Raw genomic sequence first — 14,522 nt, 5'->3', positions numbered from 1 at the left:
AAACTGGCTCCATGCTTCCTCCGAGACATGGGCAGTTAGCCAGCCAGTTCCCCTCCCTCTGAACAGGCACCCTTAACGACCAGAGGAGGAACCACATTAGCAACCAGGATATTGCATGTTTTTGTCAAATTGGCATGGCAAATTGTTTACAAAAGATGGACAATAAAGCTGATTTTCAAAGTACCTTGAGGATTTTTCAAGTTGTGAATTAAGTCAAATTTCTCTCTTGATTACAAAGGTGGAAAATACAACTGTTTTTAACGGGGGGTTTACTGATTCAATGTTTTAGCTCCCCACAAATGCAGTTTTTTTTAAATATATATAACCAATTGCAAATTATTACAATTACCAAACAGATAAAAAGTAGATTATTATATTGAAATGTTATTTTAGATTTAGAATGTTAATTTTCTATAAAACAATACATTTTAATGTAATTCCACGTTTATTTTTGGCCCTCGGCCCTCCACCCAGATTGAGTTTTGGCCCTTCATGGGAAAGAATTTGGGCACCCCTGGTATAGATGTTGGAAGTTTTCATCTGATGTTCAAATAAAAGTTTCAATCAAACAACTTAGGTTAACATTTATTTTCATTGAAAAACAAGTCAGAATCAAGACTTTTTTTTGTTAAGAATTTTCAACATCAAAAAAAAATATGTACATTGCTTTCATATAAAACAAAATATGGGACTGAACAGCAGAAACTCCTGATCCCTCTGCAGCTTTACATCAAGACTGGTGGTTCCTGGAGAAATTAGTCTGTATGGACGTCTGACACATATTTTGAAAGCCGTTATGCCTGGAAATCTGGCTCCTTGGACCTGGAGCCTATGATGAGGTCTGGAGGCTGAACAGCAGGAAGCAGGAGAGCTGCACCACATACAATCTTCACATGAGATTTGAAAGTATTGCTCATAGGAAAACATAAAACAGGCTTTTGTGCTTATTGGTTTGAAGGTTTGAAGGGTTTCACTTCATTAGGGCTGATTGATGTTGGGGGGAAAAGATTATTTGACAGAATATTGCCATTGCGATTTATATCTTCGCAGGGTTTTTTCTTGTACAGTAATAATACATCTTTTAGAACTTTAAAATTGGTTAAAGAAAAGCAATTTTGTTGTCCGGGTTTACTGAGTTTGAGTTAAAGGTTTTGATTCATGGACCAAATATACCTTGCAGCTTAGGGCTGGGCGATATGGTTGAAATCAATATTGCGATAATCATAAGGATTTTTCTCTGTATCAATATAAAACTTAGCACAAAAAGTTCGGAAATTTGTGTCTGGCCGAACATTTCTCTGCTGTTACAGTACAATGCTAATTGGCAATGTATTGTATATCGTTGGAAAGCCTGTGCATTTCTCCGTTAGATTGTGCCCCATTGGTGCATGCATTTGTGCAAACCAAAAAACATCCTCTTCCGGGAAAAAACCCAGAGCAATGTTCAACTCGATGCTCCAGAACAGTCAGAGAGAGAGAGAGAGAGAGAGAGATAGAGAGTGTGTGTGTGTGTTTCTGTGTCACAGGGGCTTGGGCAGGCCTGACACCTCCTCCAGACACTCATCGTAGGACTCCTGGTACTCCTGGTGCGGCTTGATCAGGATAACACAGGTCGGCCTCTTAGAGCCGGCCGATGAACCCAGATCCTAGAGAGAGAGCAAGAGAGAACGACAAGAAAAGCAGATGTTTAGATTAGGGGTGTGCCATATTGTATCGCTAACAATATATTGTTACAATTCATATTCATATCGTAAACATTTCATATTGTGATAATGGCAATATTCCAATGACGTCACAGCATTATGCTGGGTAATGGTGTGACGTACGGTAGGGATTGAGCATTTTAACCAATTAAAATACTCGAGTACTCTCCTTCTATTATGAACGAGTAATCGAGTACTCGCTGTGGGGGTTGGGTGTCTTTGGGGGTCCGTGTAGAAACACACGCTTAACCCAAGTTTGGCTATGTTAAGCAGTTAATTTTGAATATCTATTACTATGGTAATGACGGAGCAGGGGTAATCTGCTGTCTATGGAGCTGGTCACACATGTTTGCATTTTTGCATGGAAAAAGCACTACCTGTAGCACTTTTTGTGAGGAGGGGGACCATTAGGTGACGTTAGCTGCAGCTGTTGTCCCTACCTCAGATCTCCGGTGGTTGGATGGCATTTAGCGCTTTGTTCGAGCAGACTTGTGAAACAAGTAGGGGTGTCACGATACACTCAGTTCACGATACGATACGTATCACGATACTGGGTTCACGATAACGATACGATACGATACGATTTTAACAATATTTTTTTTTAATTGAATAATGACAATATATGACTGGAAAAGTAGTATTTTATTTGAAATGCACAAATACAAAACAACCTGGCTGTTGTGGGAAATTGTTATTACAATAACAACTAGAAAAAATATGAGATTGGAGATAAGGCTTATCTTGAAATAGAATGAGTTACACGTCACTTAGATTTACTTTGAACTAAAAGGTTTCTCAGCAGTATAAATTCTCATTATGCATCTTCAGTTTTTCTTCAAACTCAAACAACAAGACTTTTCTTAATCTATTTTTTATGCATCTTCAGTTTTTCCTGTCAAGTAAACAGTTTTGCCAGAAACTCAATTGAATGGTTTCTCTCCTGTATAACTTCTCATGTGTCTCTTCAGAGACTTGTTCAACTGAACTACTTTCCACACATTGAACTTCAACAAACAAAGACGTTTCTTAGTCTATTTTTTGAAAAAAAAAAAAAAAAAAAAATTTTTTTTTTTTTTTTGGCGATATGAGATTTCATCTCAACGATACATATCGTGACGTTTTACTATCGCGAAATTTCGTGGGACGATATATTGTGACACCCCTAGAAACAAGCGAAGGCTCATTTCCAATAGGCCTACATGTCCGGTATAATCCATTCTGCTTTATGATCACTGTTACAGTAACGTAAATCCACGGATTACAAGGTCCGGTGTTCTGCCAAAAAGTGAGAACTGACCAGTGACCATAACGTAGCTGCAGCTAAATAGTGATCGCCATGAAGCAATAAAGTGATTCGTTCTCCACATTCCCTGTGGCTAACGTTATGGGACAACGATGACAGTGTAGTCAGTAAACTAGTGCCACGTTTTCAATGAGTTTTATCGGGCGTGTGTTGTGGAGAAGCGTGCGTCTGTCTCGTGTCGTTAACGGGAGCGCATCTCCACCAGTCAATTTTCGTGATGAGCTGAGAAACTTCCGGTTAAAACTTTCAAAATAATATTACTTTACAAAAGTAAATAGCTTATTGATGCACGTTGGATGAGAAAAAGGTATTTCAACGAACAAAGCAGCAAACCTTGTATCAGAATACTCGTGATGTTAAGATTGCGAGTGAAACTGTGGCTGTAAAGCATTACTCAACATTAATATTAATGCCAATGTTACAATAAGGGTTTTATTTTGAAAGCCCTAAAGCAGGTGACATACTTTTACATTCTGGCTGACTTGATGCCTGTGCAGTTATGCCTGTCAAAATGCCATTTGAAATGAAATGTTATGCTGCAGAGATGTCCTGGCCGACACATCATATACAGACTTAAAACATGTTTGTTTGGTACAGATCCCCACAAAAATACACCATAATCAGTGTAATGTTTTTTTTAATGATGATGTAAAAAGTTATCATTCCCTCTGATACCGCAAATATTGCCATGATGTCAGTGATGCCATGAGATGTCAGTCAAAATAAGCACGAAATATTTTTCAAAATGGTTCAGCCCTAGACAGACAGGAGACTCACCACTTTGGATGGGATGTAGGCGTACGGCAGACTCCTGTCTTCACACATCACAGGTAGGTGGCAGTAGACGTCTATGGGCAGAGTGTCGCCTGCCAGCACCACAATGCTACACACACACACACACACACACACACACACACACACACACACACACACACACACACACACACGTTATGGCGGGAACACACCAGAAACGTCTCTGACACAGGATGTCACGGAAGCATCGATCAGGAGCCTTGCCATTCACACAAGAAGTGCTCGGTTTTGCAAAGCGCCAGTCACAACTTGCACTGACTTCATGCCTGGCTGCACGCTGCCGCTCGCGTCAACGTGCGTGACGTGCGTGTGTATGAGAGAGGGAAGGAGAAAGTGTTACTGCAGACTATCCAACTGGTTAGCACAAATAACCCCTGTGGCTGAGGCTGTGGAAAGACTGCTTTTAAACATTTGTTATAATTTTAACCGCCCCGGCTAAATTACTGGCTTCCGTAGGAGGACTATCATATCTTCAGTTCTGCAATCGGACGTCGGAGACTGATAGGAGAGCATTTTGAACAGCCTTTCCCCCCATTGCCTATGAGAACGCTATGTGACCCTAACTACTGCATGAGTATAAATAATATACAGAGTACAGTAGTAGGGTCACCTCTGGGGCTATGTCACGATCAGCTCTTTTAGGGGAGTGAGCTTATACTGCACAAGCTTGTGAAACAGCATATTGCCTCCTGACCTCTGCAGCATAAACTGTAAACAAAAAAAAACACAGACACAGAGACCCAAACTAGCCTAACACAGGCAGGGGGGAATCCTGACGCAAATGAGACAGATGAACACCTGTACGCACGCTTTTCCATAACGTAATTGTGTAATAGTAATAGTAATTATGTCACTATCACATTCGCTAACCTGACGCTCAAGTTTGAACACGTCAGGATGTTTGGCCAAGTTGCTCCGTTCGCCTGCGTAGTTTTCAAGATTCAAGATTCAAGATTCAAGATTCAAGATTTTTATTGTCACTCCATGGTACAAGTATCACGTGTGAAATTCTTGTGCTGTGGACTCCGTTTACAACATAGTACAAGTATAACAGGGCATATGAGTCCAAAAACAACAAGAGACACAACAAGCAATAAGGCAGTATAGTGATAAGACAAGTCAGAGACAGTGGCATATTCACTGCACATAGGTGCGCATGTCTTGTGCCTACTTTAGACGTGATTCAACATTTTAAATTCGGCGTATTTGACATACAGGTGCAAATAGCATATTCCTTATTAAACATACAATTAAACTCTGCGTTTTAAATTCGGCGTATTTGAAAATGAATCTGATGAAGGTCGTGATGACCGAAACGTTATTCTATTAAACTTTTATTTGCATTTGGAGACAGTGTGCGGGAGTAACTTCTTTCTCAAATTCGGCGTATTTGACATACAGGTGCAAATATCATATTCCTTATTAAACATACAATTAAACATTAGACATACGTAATGGTAGCAGCTACAGTACGGCTACTACACTATTTGTGTATGTTAAGGAGTCTCGTGGCCTGCGGGAAGAAACTGTTCCTCAAGCGATTTGTGCGTGCTTTCGGAACCCTGTATCTTCTCCCTGAGGGTAGCAGGGAGAACAGGCTGTTGTGGGGATGGTTTGTGTCTTTGATGATCTTCAGGGACCTCCTGAGGCACCGCTGTTTATACAGTTCATGCAGATCTGGCAACTCACATCCTGTTACGTGCTGGGCCGCGCGTCTCACTCTCCGTAGCGCCCTGCGGTCCATGGTGGTACAGTTCCCGTACCAGGTGGTGAAGCCGCCAGTCAGCAGGCTTTCAATGGTGCCTCTGTAGAAGTCCCTGAGGATTTCTTTCCTTAGCCCAAATTTCTTCAGGCGCTTGAGTCCGTGTATTCGCTGTTGGGCCTTTTTGACAACAGTGGCGGTGTGGCCGGCCCAAGTCAGGTCCTGGTGGATATTGACTCCCAGGTACTTGAAGCTGTCCACCCTTTCCACCACTGTGCCGTTGATGCTGATTGGGGGGTATGCGCCCCCCCCCCCCCTCCTGTAGTCTACAATGATCTCCTTGGTCTTGGAGACGTTCAGAGAGAGGTGGTTGTCCTGGCACCATTGTTCCAGGGCCCCCACCTCCTCTCTGTAGGCCGTCTCGTCGCTCCCCGAGATCAGCCCCACGACTGCTGTGTCGTCTGCAAACTTCACGATGGTGTTAGAGGTTTGAGTCGCCACGCAAACTGTAGTTTTGAAACATGGTTTACAGACGGGCTGTGTTGTGTCCGTGGGCCCTGACAGTAAGCAAAGTCATTCCATATTTCGCTCCGTGCATCTGCTTTATCAACAAGCTGTGGACGTTTGTGAAGACCGCAGCAGCCATGTTTGAGAGGCGAAAAAAAACTGTTTACACAACCACTAGTCTCTTAGAACAGACGAGTTGGCTTCCGCAATTTTCATAAAGTAAAGGAACGTTATTGACTTTAAAAATCCATTCAGTAAGTTAGGACTCCACTCCACAGGCAGAGATGCCACAATCTCTCATACAGACATGCACTGAGTTAGGGTCATGCCGATTGGCGATCGGATCGTACATTGCCGACTCAATGGCTGAAATCACCATTGATTTTCCCTCGCTGATCTCGATCGCCCCCGCCCCCATGTGGCTGCTCCCTGAGAGCAGCAGTTTGACTGAGCAGAGTGTGTGTTCAGACCAGACCATTAACAAACGCTACTAGCCTACTGCCTTCAAACATGTTTCTGATGTCCGCAACCAGCCGCCAGCAAAACCTTTAATTACAAATCTCCCTGCCGTCGCCCGTCCCCCGAGCCTCGTCTTCTCGCCTCATTCTCCACATGCCGCGCCGCCTGCCATGCAAAACTACTCTGTGCTCAGCTCCATAAGAGTTATATGTAGGCTAGATGTAGGCAGGCACAATGACCGATGAATAAAAAGTTGTTATACGGTAGTTTTGCACCGATGTCAGTCGGAGGCTGTAATTAATCATCCTACCTGTCCATCATGCAGTGCTGCGGGAGGATGAAAGCAATCCATTCCAGTCTGTCCAAACGTAATAGCTATCTAATCTCAGTATGAGATGCAGGGAAATAGATTATAGTAGCCAATGACATCGTGCATTGGCGATGTCAAAGGGTGGCGATTGGACGATCTCACTGAGGTCAAGATCGCGCAACTCTACACAGAGTATCGCTGCCCTATCTCATTGGCTCATTTTTGGCAGTTGTAAGTAGGGATCCAGCGGTATGAGTTTTTGACTGTATGATAACCTTGGACAAAAATACCACGGTTTCACGGACCTTTATAGTATGTGCGTGCGGACCATCTGTGTTTTTATAATAGCCAGAATATTCCCATACAGCCGACGTCGTCTTTTTAGATGGGGTAAAGTTCAGGGGGGTCCTTGCGGCTGCTCTCTGCTGTGCTCTAGTCTAGGTAGGCATGCAGCCAGGGGGAGGGCCCAGCTCCTCTCTACTGTGCTCTAGTCTAGGTAGGCATGCAGCCAGGGGGAGGGGCCAGCTCCTCTCTACTGTGCTCTAGTCTAGGTAGGCATGCAGCCAGGGGGAGGGGCCAGCTCCTCTCTGTTGTGCTCTAGTCTAGGTAGGCATGCAGCCAGGGGGAGGGGCCAGCTCCTCTCTGCTGTGCTCTAGTCTAGGTAGGCATGCAGCCAGGGGGAGGGGCCGCGTAAGCTGCACCCTGCAAGCGACCTGGGCACTTTGTTTTGGGGAAGGTATGACGGCAAATCATAGTGGTTTTGATACTGTGACTTTTTCAAACTGCGGTATACCTTCAAACCGGAAACCGCTGCATCCCTAGTTGTAAGTAAAAAATAATAAAATGACTGTAGTTTTAAACATTTTCCCCATTGTTCTCAAGTGGGACAAGGCCCAAAATGATCACTATAAGCCAGGTGTGTCGAACTCAACTTCATCCCGGGCCACATCAGCATTATGGTTGTCCTCAAAGGGCCGGTTGTAAATATAATGCGATATTGCAATATCCATTATTATTGTTCTTTAGTAATAACTTAATTAATTAATAACTTAAATTAATAACTTAACTAGCTTTGAAAGCAGAATTATAGGGAAAACAATGACAAACAGACAACTAGTAGCCTACAATTTTATTTTATTTAACAATCGCTATTTTTAGCTGTATTGCGGAGAATTGTATTGTGCAAATTTTTATTCTTTGCTAGCTCTCGCGGGCCACATAAAATGAGGTGCCGGGCTGGATTTGGCCCCCGGGCCTTGAGTTTGACACATGTGCTATAAGCGAATTATTTAAACAGCATGTGTAGGAATGATTCAGGACCAAGCTTTTTGATCACTATAAGTGGTTGATCACTATAACCGTGATCACTATAAGTGGATTCCACTTGTACAATAATCAGTGTTATCAAAGCTTATATACCGTGATCCGATGTCCCCTATATTTAAGTTTATGTGATTTCTTTTATATTTTCGCAACCAGATCACTTATTAAACGGCGTCATGAATAACGTTACTTGGCAGAGGGTCTGCGCTCGTACTGAGCGCATTTCCTTGTCAAACTGGTGAAATACGTTTGCTTGTCACAAAATAACACTCATTTCACGACTTATTTGAGGGAATGTAATTATGTTATCGATCACATTCGCTAACCTGTTGCTCTTTGAACAAGGTGGGGCGTTTGGCCAAGCTGGACGTGTCGGCTCCGTTCGCCTGCACATGTTTAAACATCGTTTACAGATGGCAGTGTTTCCCATACATAAAGGAATTTGTGGCGGGCCGCCACAATAATATTTGGACCGCCACAATAAGATGTTGACCCCCAATTTTTTTTTTTTTTTTTTACAGTGCACCTAAACGCAACATGCAAGATATCCGCTGAATAAGTGTCCAATAAACGTTCATGTCATTCTGGCCAATACTTCTGTTATAGCATTTCAGTCTGGAATATGGAATATCTTTCAATAATCTATGATTTAGCTGCTAAATTGTCAAATACCGCCATCTGCTCGCTACCCAGGCACTTATGTATGTACTTAACCCAACTAACTTAACCTAACTAACTATCCGGTGTGCACAACACTGTCAGCCTAAACTCCGGCTGACACCCCAAAAACCTACAATCCGCTACAGAAAAATGTATATTGTTTGTTTATTAACACATTCACTGCCAGCCGTTTTTTTTTTACTGTAGGTAGGTTCTGCCAGAGGTTTTTTTTGAGGATTCTGGCTCATCTTTCAAGACCCGAGGATTCTTTTCTGCTAAGATTTTGTGAACACACAATATCTCAAAAGAACTAATAGAATGTGTGCTTTCTCTGTCTAAAAGAGTTAGTTTGTAGAGTTAGTAGTTATGTAAGCATTAGCAGTTGAATACAGCATGGTTTCAGCGTCTGGAAATTTATTCTGAGATAAACGGCTTTTTGTGAAATTCGATAGAACAGTCACTTTAACCATTCATTTTTGGCATCAGTAAGACGTCAGACATCTAAACAATAGTTTTGAACAGTAATTTCCTCCATAACAGCAGGAAACCCCCCTCTGCTTCCAACTCCTCCCTCCGTGGGCGTTCTCCTCCGCCCTCCTTGGCTCTGCAGCGGGTCTGTGACAAACGAGTTGCTGCTCTCTGGCTGCTGCCTGGCAGTCTGGATGGGGCTCGCTGGATGGGTTTCGCTCGTTTCTTGGCGTTTTGGTTGAGAGCTCTGATGAAGCTCTTGCGATTCTGGGCTTATTTATGGTGCGTGTTTCAAAGTGTGCATCCAGTCTATTCTTGGAACCCCCCACCGTTGCCACCGCTGTGCGTCAGCGCGAAAGTGAAAGCGTTTTCGCCATCCATTTTACATTATGAGAACGGCTTCCTCGCGCTTTTCCCTCCAGTTTTGGCTCGCCTCTTCCTACTCTGGAGAGACATGTCGCCACTCAGTGGGTCGGTAAAATAGATTATACACATTCAATACCTCCAATATTGGTATAGGAGACGTAAAAGGGTTAGATCAACGTCCCACCGTCAAAAAAAATAAATTTATTTTTTTGACGTATTAACACATTCACTGCCAGACGTTTTTTTTTTTTACTGTAGTTAGCTTCTGCCAGAGGGTTTTTTTGAGGATTCTGGCTCATCTTTCAAGACCCGAGGATTCTTTTCTGCTAAGATTTTGTGAACACACAATATCTCAAAAGAACTAATAGAATGTGTGCTTTCTCTGTCTAAAAGAGTTAGTTTGTAGAGTTAGTAGTTATGTAAGCATTAGCAGTTGAATACAGCATGGTTTCAGCGTCAGAAAAATTATTCAGAGATAAACAGCTTTTTGTGAAATTCGATAGAACAGTCACTTTAACCATTCATTTTTGGCATCAGTAAGACGTCAGACATCTAAACAATAGTTTTGAACAGTAATTTCCTCCATAACAGCAGGAAACCCCCCTCTGCTTCCAACTCCTCCCTCCGTGGGCGTTCTTCTTGGCTGCAGCGGCCATCACAAGCTTGTCACCAGTCTCACTGCTTTGCTGCTGCTGCTGCCTGTCTGCGCGGCCGCTGTTTGAGGAAGTCTGGATGGACTCGCTCGCTTCTTGGAGTTTTGGTTGAGAGAAGCTTTTGCGATTCTGGTCATATTTATGCTGCGTGTTTCAAAGTGTGTTCCACCTGTAATCTATTATGCAAATTTGCAATCCCGCATCGCCAGCAATCAGCGCGAAAACGAAAGCGTTTTCCCCCATCCATTTTCATGAGAATGGCTGCTTTTTGCTCAGTATGAGCCAGAAGCGTCCGGCGAGCGGGGTAAGCCTTCCTCTAGTCAGGAGAGCACTGTCGCCACTTAGTGGCTCGGTGGAATGGGTTGTAAACGTTCGGTGGCTCCAATAATTATATAAGAGATGTAAAAGGGTTAGATGCACATCCCACGATCAAAAAAAAAAAATCATTTTTTTGACGTATTAATACGTCATTGGCAGTCAACCGTTGGATTATTTTTGACGTATTAATACGTCATTGGCAGTGAACGTGTTAATACGTCATTGGCAGTGAACCGTTGGATTTTTTTTGACGGATTAATACGTCATTGGCAGTGAACGTGTTAACTGGCCCCTCGCCTTCTATCATTTCACGAAAGTGGCAAAGCAAGTTGAGTATCCCTGACCTATAGGGAGAAATTTAGTTTGTCATTGTAAACCCACAGCACAGTAATGATGACATGTTCTTCATAGATCTAGCCTTTTAATTTGGCTCTTAAGCTTTCTCAAAGTACACCAAATTCATGCATTTTACTTTAAAATGTTTAAAAAAATCTCGCGGGGGGCATGCCCCCGCACCCCCCTAGGGGGTCTGCGGTCCCCCACCACAAATTCTCAAAATCCTGTAGGAAACACTGGATGGGCTATGTTCTGTCCGTGCGTGGGCTTCCCTTGTCAGCAATACACACACACACACACACACACACTAACTACCCCGCAGCACTGTCACTCACAGACATGTAACAGTTTTTTTAAGCACGCAAATTATTTTAAACTCAGCGTAAATTAACGGCATGAAAATATTTATTAAACAAATTTCCATGACTTTTTCAAAACTTTGGGGGATTTTATTTTTTTCCAAAACTTTTCCATGACCTGGAAATTGTATTTTAAATTTCCATGATTTTCCAGGTTTTTCCATGACCGTACGAACACCTTACTTTACATGATTTAGATTTAAGACATTTTAAGAATTTTTAAGGAACCGCGGGAACCCTGGTGTTGATAAGGAGCAGATTATTTACAGTGGTCTCCATGGCAACAGAAGAAGAGGTGAGGGTGAACGCATCCCAAATGGCAGTCAGCCATCGCTATCAAAACGCCCCACAGCCTGACACCCAACCGTCCAATGACATCATCAGGGCCACCCATAACCTCAGCACCCACGGGAGATGCTGGTAACTCACCCTTTCTCTCCTTTGTTGATGAACTTCTGAACCTCTTTCACTCCACGTCTGATCTGCTTCAGCTTGGTGGCTGGAAGGAAGGAGACCCAAGCCATGAAGACACAAACCCAAAATGGTTATTACATTTATGGTTTAACGAACTCATTTCAGGGCGTCCGGTTAGTGTAGCAGTAGATTCCCTGCCTACCAACACGATGGTCGCAGGTTTGCCCCCGTTGTTACCTCCGGCTTGGTTGGGCATCCATACAGGCACCATTGGCTGTGTCTGCGGGTGGGAAGCCACATTAGGGGTATGTGTCCTGGTTGTTGCACTAGCGCCTCCTCTGGTCGGCCTGTTCGGGGGGGAAGGGAACGGGTGGGAATAGCGTGATCCTGACCTGGTCAGGTGAAAAGAAGCGGCTGGCGACTCCACGTGTCGGAGGAAGCATGGTGCAAGTCTACGCCACCCCCATTTTTTTTTTACTAAAAATAGTTTTTACATACGCAGTAACCATTAGGAGTAGCTGGATTGGTCCGATTTTCAGAAATATATCAATCTTTTGGAAATATCACAATTTGGAACATTTACTTTCAGAGGCTGCAGCAGGCTCAGTTTTAAAGCCAGAGTGAAGTTTCTGGTATCATATGAAACTAGAAGACCTAAGGAATCGATTTGTATCAACCATTCTCAAAGGAGTCCTCTTTTTCACAGCCTAATGTTGGCAGGTGTGTGTATGCGTGTCTATACACTTCTTTCAGACCTGTATAACTGTGTGTAATCCTGTGTAAAACTTGACCTACGCATCTGGGAAGCTAGACACACAGTGCACAATGATATAATTGTTGTGGCTTTGTCCTTTGGTTAAAAGATCATTAAATGATCATGTCTGTCTAGTTCAAGTGCATAGTGTGATTGTATCCATACAGTATTGTCTCACTCTCTTCCTCTCTGTGCAATAATAATAATAATAAGTGCAGTGTTTCTGCCTGTGTTGCTGTAATCCTAATGGTATTAATGTTAATAAAAAATTAGATATTCCTCTAAATCTGGCATACACAAAAAATTTAAATCTATTTTTTCCCCGGCGCTCTATCGGGCGCCGCCGAATGCGTCCCTCCTCTGGCATCAGCACCCCCTCATGAAAACTACTTCCAACGTCCTTGAATGGGAGTCCCTGAGTTACCACGACAAGTAATACAATGTTTTTGAGTTAACATTTCTTTAGTTTGGGGCTTTTCCAAGCAAATAATGATATATGCGAATATTTGCGATTAAATATATATTTCTGCCACCCCTTAAAATCTTCATGCCACTCCTTTGCCACCCCATGAATATTTCTCTAGATCCTCCCATTCATTTGAGGGCACAAAAACGCAGGTTTGAACCCATAGAGGGAACTTATGCTGCTGAAAATGATACAAATGGTACAATGGTAACAGTTTGGTCTCAAATGTGGAAATTTTGACCAGAATTCTTCACACACCACCCCCAAAGTCATTGGTTAAAAGCTGAAAAAAAGTGTTTTGGAGGTAAGTTACACATAAAAGTGGATTTTATGCAACAACTTGGACCGGCAACATCTGTCGCCATTTAGAAGAGGATGTGGCATCGGATAGGGTCTTCACTTCAAATTTCTGCCTCAGGTAAGTCATCTTTTAAGACGTAGCCGCGAGGTATATGCGAAATGTTATGTGGTTCTCCGGGCGCTAATGCTCAGTATGAGCGAGAAGCGCCGGCTAGCGGGGTAAACACCACTCCATCCATAAACACCACACCACTCCATTCAAACATCTGGCAATCAGCTACCTTGCTCATCGGTCAACGTTGGTTACACACGTTGTAGAAGTTGTATTAAACCCCGATTCCGAACAAAATGTACCTAGTATTCAATTCGGCATACAGGGTTGCCTGACATCTATTTTCTTTAAATGAGCAGGCAGCGGCCAATGCCAACCAACTCCAAAACGTAAAATGTATTTCAGACAAATGGCTGCTTGGTGAATAGCACAGCGTAGGCTCTGTGACTGACTCTTGTTATTGTCGTGTCTGTTTACCCTTTTTGACGCATTTGTAGAGCTTCTTGCTGAGCTTGCGGGGGGCCAGTGGCTGGGCGATGGGGTTGATGTTAGCGATCAGCTCCTGGTAAGACCTCTCAGTCCCCCCGGCTGCTGCGGCCTCCTCACCCTCCACTGCTCCCTTCTCTTTCTTCGTTTTGGTCATTTCTGATCGGTGAGTCTGATCAAACTAATTAATCGATATATTGATAAGGAGAGTTGTGGTCTGTAGTTAAGTTGATCTGATGTCTCGCTACAACATGCTCTCTCTGTAGACACGTGCTTCTTCTTCTTCTTCTTCTTCTTCTTCTTCTTCTTCTTCTTCTTCTTTGGAGTTTTATCTTCTTCTTTTTAAAGTGTATTGGCGGTTGGCAAACAACGAATTGGTGCATTACCGCCACCAACTGGTATGGAGTGTGGATCAGAATCTATAGAGAGGCAAAGTGAACGTCACTTCCTGCTTCAGCACTGTACCAGAGATTTTCTTCTGCAATTTATTTTCCCATAGACATTTCGTAAAATGCCTATAAACATAGATTTACTTGGTCAAACCAAACGGTGGAGCTATATTTAGAATCGGGAGAGACCATAGAACATTTCATGCATGCGGACCAAAACTTATAATGACCAAAAATATTGTCTTTAAACCAGAATTTTTTTTAACGTTTTAGTCAGAGTGAAATGTTATGCGGCCTCTCCTGTTTCTAAATATATCTGAACCGTTTGGTTTGAACAAGTACAACTATTTTTATAAGCATTTTACAAAATGTCTATGATCA

At 42.9% G+C, this 14,522-nt stretch overlaps 1 protein-coding gene across 1 annotated transcript; it reads right to left on the bottom strand.

Annotated features, from left to right (window-relative positions):
- Window positions 1-654: 654 nt before the first annotated feature.
- Window positions 655-14,043, bottom strand: LOC310773874 (H/ACA ribonucleoprotein complex subunit 2-like protein). Its single transcript, XM_083633867.1, has 4 exons — window positions 13,744-14,043; window positions 11,710-11,779; window positions 3,784-3,889; window positions 655-1,646 (listed from the first exon to the last, which is right to left on the bottom strand). The coding sequence occupies exons 1-4, from the start codon at window positions 13,907-13,909 to the stop codon at window positions 1,521-1,523; spliced, it is 468 nt and encodes a 155-aa protein (XP_083489993.1). The 5' UTR covers window positions 13,910-14,043; the 3' UTR covers window positions 655-1,520.
- Between the last annotated feature and the right edge of the window lie 479 nt (window positions 14,044-14,522).

This window comes from Poromitra crassiceps, assembly GCF_964638095.1.
Source record: "Poromitra crassiceps genome assembly, chromosome: 1".
Classification (NCBI taxonomy): Eukaryota; Metazoa; Chordata; class Actinopteri; order Beryciformes; family Melamphaidae; genus Poromitra; species Poromitra crassiceps.
The sequence above is the reverse complement of the archived record's forward strand: the minus strand, read 5'-3'. Positions and strand labels throughout refer to the sequence as shown.

Excerpts from the sequence above, each read along its gene's own strand:
- LOC310773874 (XM_083633867.1), bottom strand. The coding sequence starts at position 13,909 with ATGACCAAAACGAAGAAAGAGAAGGGAGCAGTGGAGGGTGAGGAGGCC. Across the intron at positions 11,780-13,743 it reads CTACAAATGCGTCAAAAAGG|CCACCAAGCTGAAGCAGATC; the intron begins GTAAACAGACAC and ends CCTTCCTTCCAG. Across the intron at positions 1,647-3,783 it reads CCTACATCCCATCCAAAGTG|GATCTGGGTTCATCGGCCGG; the intron begins GTGAGTCTCCTG and ends CTCTCTCTCTAG.